The 12236-nt window shown below is 38.9% G+C and overlaps 1 protein-coding gene across 2 annotated transcripts in view; it reads right to left on the reverse strand.

The window, feature by feature from the left end:
* Positions 1-10601, reverse strand: part of slc35f4 (solute carrier family 35 member F4) — a 30247-nt gene extending 19646 nt beyond the window's left edge. The window contains exon 1 of one of the 2 annotated variants that reach the window (XM_058398365.1): positions 10267-10601. In XM_058398365.1, the coding sequence (XP_058254348.1) occupies positions 10267-10483 (217 nt within the window). In that variant the 5' untranslated portion in view covers positions 10484-10601. Of the gene's footprint in view, positions 1-1690; positions 2202-10266 lie in introns of those variants that run through there. The other variant, XM_058398366.1, reaches the window with a different exon arrangement.
* Positions 10602-12236: the final 1635 nt, after the last annotated feature.

Consider the following 12236-nt stretch of genomic DNA (forward strand, 5'->3'; position numbering starts at 1 on the left):
TTGTATAACTGTATACATTTCTATTTGTTATTCCATCCAGTTGTTGTGTATATTTGAGTTTCAAGTGTTTTTCATTTGTGCTAACTAGATTTACTGTTATTTTTAAGCATACAGTCAGGTATTGTTAGCCAGGAATGGATGAAACATATCAAAATGCAAAATACTGCAACAGAGAAATGCAGTGACACAAAATCCAGGATTTTGTATTTTACAGATGTTGAGTTACCTGTACATTTTGTAAGGAGGGTTTCAGCTAATAAGGCTACTGATAGAGTCCTGGTGGATGAAAACTAATGCTAGGTATCTGACAAAAAACATGTTAACCAAGCATTCTGAATTATTGTTGATAAGAGGTTAACATAGCTATAAGATGATTCTGCCTGCTAGGTAAAATCTTAGCATGCTCGCTAGCACCAAACCCATCCGTCATTCACCCCTCTACTTTGTCACACTCTACACCCTGCCTCTGCATGCGCACACACACACACACACAGAAACTCATGATCCACTCATAATATGCCTTTTTAGAAACAGCTATAAGGGCAGGATCCAGCACAAATCACTAATCAATAATGTACCCTTTAAACTCATTTCAATCAGGTAACCTGTTTTCTTCATGGTTATAATGCAGCAAAGGAGGTATTATATAGTAGACCTACTATGTTTATATTACCCAAACATCACCATCAGGTTTCAAATATTATATCACATCTCAATCATTATAATAAGCTCATAGCAAACTTAATCCACATAACTACCACATTTTGTCAATACTTTTATTTAAAGATTTGGCAGATGATACAATAAATCCCATCTGATGTAATAGCTTTGTATCACTGACAAAACTGTAGTACTATTGGCTGAAATACTGCACTTCCTGTTTTTTATGCTGACAAGGAGCAAAAATATTGTATATAAGCACAAATCTTTCATGTTCGGAAGTGATTTCCACTTGTTTTAACATGCTTTGGCTAATACAGGGAATACACCAGGCTTGATTTTAAAACGAATAAATTAAATATTAATGAGTTTGATGAGTGCTCATTCATATACTGAACAAATAGTTCTTTGGGTTTATTAGTTCAGGTTATTTTTAACAATGCAGTCTGAGTCAACTCAAAACATTTAATGATTTTTGGATCCAGAGAAATTATCAATGAGAAAAGCTGTTAAGAAATTACACAAGTAGATACTTTTCAGCAAATATTAATAATAAATTCATGTACTAATTACTATAATTTGTTTATATGTACATGTACTAATAACTATTTGTATTGAGGTGAATTAGCACCACAGTAGCAGCATTCAGTCAGAAAACCGCTGCTCACATCAGTGTCTCTGTACTCAGCATGTTCCCTGTCACTGAACAAATCCTGCCTACTTTCTGTTCCTTGTTCCAGGTGTGCAAGCAATCCTGAATGATACCTAAACGAGCAGAGAACCAACTTTTCCCTAGATAGATGTGAATTTAACGATGTGTACTTTAGCAGCATAGAATATTGCTTTGTTTTTCCATCACACCCTTAAAAACATATATTTCATGCTCATGTTCATACATGCATTTATCCTAAAAAAAAAAAAAATACACACACGCACACTCACACTAAGGTGTAAATGTGCCTGTCAATTACCATGTTTTTTTTCTTCCCTCTCTTCAGTTCGTACAAGAAACAACCACAAAACTATTTACCTTCAGAGATGGGGCAGGTGAGGACTTGTGTGCTGTAAGAGCTGAGAGGAGCCACTCTAGCGGAATGTTTCTTCATCCTCCTGTGCGTCCCTGTTTCAGAAGTGTGCCTGATGTGTGTGTGTGTGTGTGTATGTGTGTGTCTCTGTGTGAGAGAGAGAGAGCTACACGGCTCAACTCTTCTGACAGATCCTCTTCACCCCTACGTACATCTCTGCTTTAACTCACTCTTTCTTGACTATTTTTTCCATTTTCCTTATTGTGTGTTGTCTCTCTCCTCCTCCAACTGTCAACTGACTTCCACCTGCCTTTCTCCAACTCTTTCTCTGTCTCTACATATAACCATAGCCTGCCACGATACTCCCAGCGTCACAGCTGCACTGTCATTCTGTTATCCTGTGTCTCCTAGGGAGACTGGGCTTCAAGTGTGTGTGGAACAGTGCAATCATTCTCTTCATATCTCTCTCTCTCTCTCTCTCTCTCTCTCTCTCCCCCTCTATCTCTCTCTTTCGTGCTTCTCCTCTCTCCGCCTCCCTGGCTGCGCAATGGAGCCACCGCTTTGTTTGGAAGGTAACCAAGCAGCTCCGGCTAATTATGATGGGTTTGCCCCTCTCCCCTCTAGCCCGTTTGTCTGTTGCCTCATGTCTGTTGCCTACATTGTCACATGGGCCAGTAAAAAGAAATCATAGGTAATCGAAGAGTGTGCCATCTTTCTCTTCTTTCCCAATCACTCTCTACCTCCTTCAGGAGCTCTTGTCCTCAACTCGAAAGCTCTCTACCGTTACGTCTGATCGTGTTCTTGCTCTGATGTTGGAGCCACTGCAGCGCTATGCTTGCCAAACGCCAGGCCTCAGGGACTCTGTAAAATCTTTTCAATGATATGCTGCGCTTTTCACAGTGCTATGATTCTATTTCTTGGATTACCTCAGGCTGGGTTGGCTGTGCTGCTCCTAAAGTGTCAACAGTGCTGGACATCTGAACTGCTGCTGCTGAGCACTCAGAGATTCACAGATGAGTGCAGAAATGAGTGTGGGTTTGTTGAAGACATACAAAAATTTTTTCACAGACTGGCATCTCTATCTAACTGCTTACCTCTCTTATGTCTGATAAAAGAAATTAACAATATTGCATACTTTGATTTTTTTTTTTCATTTAGCTAATTAGCTAAAAGCCTGTTTCTAATGAGTAGTTGGCTGTGGAGTGAAATTGTTCAAAAAATATATGATTAAATATCACTGTTTTTATCATGTCAGCCTCATGACATTTTTAAAGAGGCTGACACTGGATGATAGTATAAAACACTGCAGTGCAAGTATTAAACTACTGAAATTGGGAAAACTACTGTTTGCCTTTAAGCCAACAAAAAAAAAATCAGAGCATCTCTATGCTCAATAGTTTTTGAGAAATATAGAATATAAAACTGAATTTATAGTTGTACATTATATAGCTCCAACACTTTCTAGGCAATTAATTTTAAATCATTTATTATGAATATTGGAATATTTTAGCCACTACTGGATATAACATATTTGTTTTTTATTCATATGACATTTGAACAGTCAAAACCGATTGGCCTTGCTACTGGACCTAAGGTGTTTAATGGTAACCTTCTAATCACTGGCTTTGAACCTTGAGCCACTATTGATCCAAATACCTACAGTGGAATTGGTTCATTAATTTAAATAATAAATCATTTTAAATTTCTTTATCATAGTGTACTACCCTGCTGATATACTGTACCATCATATCCTTTGTTTGGTTAAGACTGGAATAGACAGCACAGCTAAAATATGATTACATTTACTGAAGTGGAAAGTCTCCATTATGCGGTGTGGATTTCTTCAGCAGGGTGTGTCCCTAGGCTTGGCTGTCCTGGCCCACAGCTGTCCTGTCAACTCAGGGAAATCCCATTAACACAGCATCATCCTGATACTGGAATACTCTCTGCGGTTTCAAAGTTATCCCTTCTTCCCCATCTACACTTCTTCAAACACCCACACTCTCCTCCTCCAACACATGGGACCTACACTCTCCCAGCAGACAGCACAGCCACAGAGTGAGATATTCCTGACATAAGCACATGTCTCACCCTCCAGGTTTCTGTCTCTCTCTCTCTCAGAATAAAACACTGCTGTGAAGCACACAGCAGAAAGCGCTTTCTTTTTTAAATGCTTCTCCTCCCAACTGACTCAAGATAGACAGCAGGACTACAGGAGACATGTTTCACAAACATTTCACAGGCAAATTTGTGCTAGTTTGAATAGAGACAGAGACACAGAGAGAGAGAGACCTTATTAACACTTACACACACAGAAGCACCAAGTGCTCTGAAACCTTATAATGCACACTTTATATCATTAGTTTAATAACTCAAAGTTTCTGTCAGACTAAAACACTCATAATCTGAATATGCCTGAGGGAACTACAGCTCCCTCGAAAAGGACTACAAAATGTTACAGCTTTATAACATTTTGTGGCAAAAAAGCAAAGTGCATGCAAAAGACTAAAACAGTCCTTACCATAAATATATTATTGTATTCGCTGAGTAGAAAACAGCATGGTGTGGCTTTATGGGTCAGAGAGGGAAAGGTGAGAAATGCCTGACTTGGTTTTCTGCTCACAAAGATTGTAAAGAGCGGTTTTCTGCACCATTCTGAGTAAACATTAGAGATGTTTGTGTGTGAAAACCCCAGGAGATCAGCAGTTCCTGAAATATTCAAATGGACAAAATCACTAAGATCACATTTTTCTCTCTTGTTATGATTTTGATCTGAAAATTATCTGAAGCTCTCGACCTGTAGTGGCATGATTTTGCGCACTGTTCTGCTGCCACAAGATTGGCCATTTGGATATTTGCATGATTGCACAGAGGGGTGTAGGTGTTGAGGTAGGTGTGTATATATATATATATATATATATATATATATATATATATATATATATATATATATATATAAAGTGGCTTCAACGGTGCACATGTTTTTATCCAGCTTATCCTATTCTGATTTTGTCTGTACCTGCCTGTGATATATTCTTAATAAATCTACTTATATCCATTTCTCAAAATATAAACAATTCTTGACCAGGTAGCTACTACATTTATTACTACATGAGTGAATGTAAATAAATGAATGCTGCAAAGGCATGTTAATAAATGCGGCACTTTTTGTTCTGTGAGTTTTATATCTAACAATACTCATGCCTACATAGAAAAACAAAACCACCTACTTGCACAATTATTTTGTTTCTTCCTGTGGGATCCCAGTCCCAATGCACACACCTAGATTGAATCTGATACAGAAACAGATGTAATGTGAAGTTTTTTGCCTCCTCTCATATATTTATCTGTATTTTGTAGAACACATCATCTCTTCATTCCACATAATGTATTATATATGTTCATATCCATAATAGTGTCTTTTCTATAGTCTAACTGACATCGCACCATGGGTCATCACCCTTCTATAAGTCCAGCTATCCCCATCCATCCCTCTGTCCATCCATCACATACAGAGACACCTGATCAGAGAGGCCTACTGACCTGCAGTCTCATCATGGACCATGATTTCAAATTCGCCCCTTCTTTCCCCCTCCCATAGCAACGGCTGAGCCCTGGCCTTCTACCCTGGTACACTGCTGCTATCAGGCTTTTGTCATTTAGATCAGTGGCATGTTCCTCCACTATTGTCTGCACACCTTGCCTGCCTTTTGTATGTCTCTAACACTCAGCGCTCTCGGAGAGGAAAGAAAGAAAGAGAGAGAGAGCTGAGAGATACGACAAAACGGAGGCAACACCCACACAGTGAAAGTGTTTTACATACTTCATATCCACTTACTCAACTAAGACCTCATAAAAGACCTCAGAGTGTGGAGGCGATGAGTGATTTGCATAGATATTTAAGCACATCTTTCAGGAGCAGTCTTAGCTTGGAAATAAAATTGTGCTTTTATTTTCTTTTGTGGTCTAGAAGCATCTGAGACCTGAGACAGGCAAAAAATAAGCATGTGTTTATACAGAAAGAAATTAGGATTAGTTGATGGCTTAAAGGTAAAGCAAACGAAAGTATGGAAATGTATATGGGTTAAAAATGGTGAGGGTGACACCATGTGGATGTGGCAAAGTGGTACACCATAGCGACAGAAATCTAGTGTTACTATTATCATATTATATAATGAAGTATTACGACACTGTATTATACTCATCTTCTACATAGTTTTTAGACATGTGTTACATCTCTCATTACACAGTTAACGGACAAAGGACCAAGCAACTTCTATTTTTCTAGTTATTTCCAACCATGTAGCTGTGGCACTGATTATATCTGTAAATAAATTGTAGCATCAGCATGGCCTGTGATTAAGTATACCCGTAAGTCAGTGACTGAAAATATGCCACATATCAGTCAACATCTCTAGAATGTTTAGTAGTATGCAAATGGCTGACTCTGGATGATTAATATGCCACTTCACTCCTCCATGTATTATTATTGTAAGACCATCACGGCCTAGAAGAGCTACAAAAAATGAAAAAAAGACTAAATGCCTCTGTGACTGGATGTTACTGGCATAGTAATCAGTATAAGTAGATTTGCAGTCATGGCGCCAGCAGTCACAACGCTTTCCACTCCCTCAATCCCTCAGTGCCAGAATGCTGGCAGATATGACCAACAGCCAGAGGGGGGCAGTAGGGAAATATAAGACAGTGCACTTCTACTGAGAAGGGGTTAAAAAGACATAGTATAGAGAGAATCAGTTTAAACAACGTCTCTAACCTCTAAGAGTTCATAATGAAATATGTCTTCTAAATACACATTTCTGCAGCAGAAAGAAGGAAGGAAGGAAAAACACACAGGTCAAACATACACAACACAATGTACTGTACACATTTTAACTGCAGGCCATATACTGGAATCTTAACAAGACAAAATATGCACTTCAAGTAAAATTGATCAGCTGGAAACATGCCACACAACATGTCTACTCTTTACCCAAGAATATCGCCTGAACATATAAATAGTGCTTATACCGGAGGTTTCACACCACGTACAGGCATAATATCACACTACAGGGGAGTGGATGGTTTCCAAAAATGCTGGAATTTCATCTTTCCACTCCTAAACTTTGCTCTCTGTGTATCTACTCTTCAAACTTACACACTCAATAATTCTACACACATGCTCCGATGGTCGTAGGGTCAAGTATTTGAGTCAGCAGACTGCTCTATCTCTATTCTCAGCCAGTCCGCAGCTAACAGCGCCTCTTCGGTTGTATAGCGTCCCATTAGGCTTGCAGATAAAAATAGTCCACCAAGAGAGGAGGTCTCAGGAAAGCTGGAGATATGAGTGTTGTGATGGGGCTGACTGCACTCAGAGTACTCAGCCAAAATGCTTAAAATCATATCCATATCTAATATATATCTAATCACTTTACGGGGAATTAAATCTGCTTTTCCTGAACCAATTACAGCCATACAATTTCCTTGCAGATTCGCTGCAATGTGTGAAGAAATCCACTTAGGAAGAGTACATTCTTTGAAAAGGGGTCCTTCAATGGGTCTTTCAGGGTACCTTGGATAGTAAAGGGATCTTAGCTTTGAAAGTTAGATAGTTTTTTGATAGAAAACCATTTAGAGTTTAATATAGAATCTTTAATAGTTTCCCCAGAAGGACAACCAAAGAACCCTTAATGATTTTAATTTTCCATCTCATTTTCTCCCCAGTTTGCCATTTCATCTCTCTCCTATCATACTACAGGGAAGCTGAAGGCTAGCATGTGCTTTCTTTGAGACATGTGACTTGCACATTTTTTTCAAACTGCTACTCACGCTGCATCCCCAGGCAGCTTAACACACTGAGAGGAAAATGCTATCAGTCCTCTTTTTCATACATTATCTCACAAACACCTACAATTTGCTAGTGTCAGTGTGATTGACAGGAGAGAGAGTAATAACATCTATCCCACCCAGAAAGCGAGGCCAATTTTGCTCTCTTGGCTCCTGGCCACGGATCGCTGTGGCATTCTTTGGATTCAATCTCCCAATCTCCCAATGACAGGGTAAATGCTTTATCTTGCAGCACTTAGAAGCTGGATTTTTTATTTTTTAAATTACAGCTTATTTCTAGGACATACCAGGGTCATTTCAGTATAAATGTAACTGGGTAATTTGTGTAATATGTTCCAGTTATTACTTAATTGGACGGCTAAATCGAAAACAACTGAAATTAAACATGTTTCTTTCATAAATATGATTTTGTAGAAAATACACATGAAAGAAAATTGCCTATAACAGAAGCAATACCTTTTTTCAACATTCACATTACAAAATCAGCCAATACCCATGCGTTGGCTGACACAAAAATGATATGAAGATATTTGTTTTTGTCAATCATGAAAACACAGGGCGGAAATACATCAATGTACTGAAAAAAATATATCAGTTCCAGTCCAAAAGCACTCCAGCTTTTAAGGCAAATATAAGGTTGGATATGTAACAGGCTATGCTTCAGGAATGTACAGGCATTTTTCATCACTCTCTCTGAATTATTCTATGTTCATGAATATTTACTGTAATTGTTTTGATAAATCAATAATATTATTCAATACATTTTAGTTTGTCCACCTGAATGGCATCACATTTTCACCAGTTGTTGTTTTAATAAATTGCATATTACTATCACAATGTGTCACGGTTTTTGTACTTTTTGTACTTTTGTATATATAGAATATTTCATTTATATTTTCATTTATATTTATTTCATGTGTAATCTGAAGAAGAAAGAAGAATAAAGAATTTCCTGCAGGATCAATAAAGTTCCATCTTATCTTATCTTATTAATACAATATGATCATTCTGACCATAAAATGCAGCTCTATATCTTTATTTTTCATTAATACAGTAATTGACTTGATGCTAAGTTTGGACTGGAGTAAATAGATGGATGTAGATTAGTGTATTTCCAGTAACAGTAACTCTTTACTTCCATTCCAGATCATAACAGCCTTTCACACTTTCTCCGTTATTTATATAACTGCCGACTCAGACTTTAACAGCTATGATAAAGTGGGTGTAATTTCAAAATAAAAAAGACCTAAAGGCACTCAACTATGACCACTTAAATCAAAGTATGAGTGTAATGAACAGTAATAATTCTAAGGTATGTAAGGACATAGGCTTCTGGTTATAGTTTTAAAAAATCCTTTACTTCTTACTGTTTAGCTTGTAATAGAAAACTCAGTAGGTATAAGAGATGACAGAGGGAACTGCAATTTATTTCGTCTATAAAACTGTCAGAGAAGCAATTCTTTATGTTGGAAAAAACTGGCAGTGCAAGGACGCTCTGACCCTTCTCTCAGCCCTGTGTTTTTTTTGTCAGGTTTGAATGTTTTAATTATAATGCTGCATATAAGCACTTAAGCAGTGCAGCAAATTGGGTGAACACTAAGTAGTAGTGTTAGATTTCTAAACAGTAAAGCTACTGTTACACCAAGAGCTACAGAATACCCAGGAGTGCATTTCACGCTGGTGGAGTTTAAAACGCTGCTTTCTTCGTAGTGCTTTACATTAAATCATCGATTACACCATGGTGTCGAGCTATAAACTGATAAAAGAAGGGATGTTATTCTGGTACTCTAGAGCAAAGGGATCTCAAATTATTTGTTCCACTGTAACTGTCAACTGAAACCCAAAGAAGTCCATGAGACAGATTTGTTTCATAACCACTAATATTTAAAACATGCACAATAATAATTTTGTCTATGTCTATGACCCATAATGCTTTCTATGACTGAATTTCCTTTAACAGAGCACAATGACAAGTTGACATTATTTATAGACCTGCTCTTGAGTTATTGAGGTTTGGATTAAACCTGCACCATTCAAGGAACCAGTCAAATATGCTAACAAATTCCGTAATAAACATAATAATTTCACAATAGTGGGATTTCCACCACTACATTTAAATTAATAAAAATAAAAACAAAACAGAAGAAAAAAAATGTGAAACCTCTGGCAATGCTTCACAGAACCCTGGGTATCACAGTTTACCAACACTGTTCCTGGAGTATCACTGCTCATGCATATTTTTGTATTTCCCCTGCTCTAACACACACACACACACACACACCCACCCCTCAGGAAGTGGTATTAATTAGCTGATTAATTAGATCAGGTGTGTTGGGAGCATGGAAAATACTACTCTGTGTAGGACATGGTGTACTCCAAGACCAGGGCTGGGAAAACCTGTGTTCTAAAGCAGATCATTTGCATTGCATCCAAAGTTTGCCAGGAAGTTATGGCTCGTGCTGCCTGCCTCCAGTGCACACCATGTGGTGCAATGTGAATTTGGAATCCATCAGGTTTTAATGGAAACCTCCCCCACACACACACCTCTACGCTAAATGTATCAGCGTACGGAATTGTAAAATAAACGGTCCATCTGAATGCTCCAGTGCATCAGCTTGCCTTCAGTGCCATCATGCCAACGCGTTGCGAAGCAATGCCAGCCTTATTAACATCAGCACGATCTGCCAAGCGCAGAACTCAGTTCGAACAGCTTTATTATTAACCATATGTTACTTACTCCTGTGGCTGGAATATCCCGGGTAGTAACCATAGTAGCCCGTCATGCGTAAAATGCGGTCCTCGATGTCGTGCACGCCGTTGGCCGCCACTCGCGGCGCGTGCCTGTAACCCGCTCTGGGAGATGCTCTGGTCGGTAGGTTCGAGCTCTTCGTGCTTTTGGCCGAATCTGGACGACTGCTCGCTTGTTCCAACACATTACTCTCTGTGCTGCTCATCCTCCCGGAGAACAGGGGGATAAAAGGCGGGTCGGCTTCTAAGCAACAACCGATAACCACGCGAGACCCGCCGACAAGAGCATCACCAGTGGCGGAGGAGACGCATTCCGATACTACTACACAGCTCCAGAAAGGAGGGGGAGAAACTTGGCTCGGTGATTCCAGCACCCGGTCGCCAGGGGGCGCAAAAGCCAGCGCCAGGGAAACACAGCAAATCCGCATCCTAGCGTACTAAGTAGTACGTTGAAAATAGTAGGTTACGCCACAGGGAATTGACTTGAAGATGAACGAGTCTGCGCAGTGTTATCACATGCCATAAAATTCAAACGAACCCAGCGCACTAATACAGTCCCGAGAGGAATATAATATTACACGCCTTCTGCTTTTCATCATGTCTTACCATGAGGCGGAAATAATGGGGAAGAATCCTGCGCTTCTCCTGGGAATCTAGGTAGTTTGGTACGTGTTTTAGGATTTGCATTAAACAAAACAAAACAAAACAAACCAATTGCATATATTCAGTTTTTTCCTCACTTGTGCGTGTCATAAATCAAAATAGTATATAATAAAAAAAAGGTTTGATGATTAAGGAAGGCACGTGGTCTGCAAGAATATTTGATGCTTATTTGGTATTAGGTGGCCCAAGAAAACATTTCCTGCATCAATACACCATGCAACCTGAACTATTAATACAATTCAGGTTCCATGGATTAATGGCGTTGATGTCAAATTATGACCATAGGAAGCAACACACTGCATCCGCAAAGCCAGCAGCATTGTGGAAGACCTCACACACCCATCACACACACACTCTGCACCCTCCTGCCATGGATAAAGGTACCGAAGCATTCAAGCTGCCACAACCAGACTGTAACAGTTTCTTGACTCCTGAATCCAGAGAACTGAACTCTCTCTCTCTCTCACACACATACACACACACATTCACTATACATCTCTGTTTACAACAGTTTCTGTTTGGTTTTTTTTTGACACAAATGACACTTGCAATTCTATTTAATGCAGTTTTTGCACGTCACACTTTAATGCTGCTACCAACTGCTGCTGTCATATATGCATATATACACCTATATTTACAAACCTGTATACTTATTTGCACACAGGGCCACACAAACTGTACAATAGTCTGCACTTATGTACTGTATCTGTATTGTGGTGTATTGAACTGTTTGTCTTTTGTCTCACACTGTTTGCGCTAGGTTGCACACATACACTTTATGTGGCTAGTTTAACATACTTTTTAGTCCTTAGTTCTCAGTTTTATGCATCTGTGTATTTTAATGTAGCATCAGGGTCCTGGAGGAATGTTGATCCATTACACTGTGTACTGCGTCAGCTATATATGGTCGAAATGACAATAAAAGCTTCTTGGCTTGAAAAGATGGTAAGATTTCCATCTATCCTCAGCTTATGAAAGATAAGAGCAGCGCTTAAGTGGTAAGTTACAAGGTACCACAAAAATAAAGGAGAGGTGATCCAGCAAGTGGACAGAGAGGGATAATGTCCTGGAGCATATACAGCACTGCTCCAAGCACTTAATGTAATACAGTCATGCTGAAAGTCACAAATTTAGAGCTAATAGCATTGGTATTATGACTGCGGTACAACAGGGGACTGCAACCATAAGATTTTAGTGATGCAGCAGGAGTCACCTGCAAATTAATGTAATTTACAGTCTCATCTTGATGGTGCAATATGCTCTGCTCATCTGTTGCTTTTTAGCATCTTGTTTTGG

This window comes from Hemibagrus wyckioides, linkage group LG09 (assembly GCF_019097595.1).
Source record: "Hemibagrus wyckioides isolate EC202008001 linkage group LG09, SWU_Hwy_1.0, whole genome shotgun sequence".
Classification (NCBI taxonomy): domain Eukaryota; kingdom Metazoa; phylum Chordata; class Actinopteri; order Siluriformes; family Bagridae; genus Hemibagrus; species Hemibagrus wyckioides.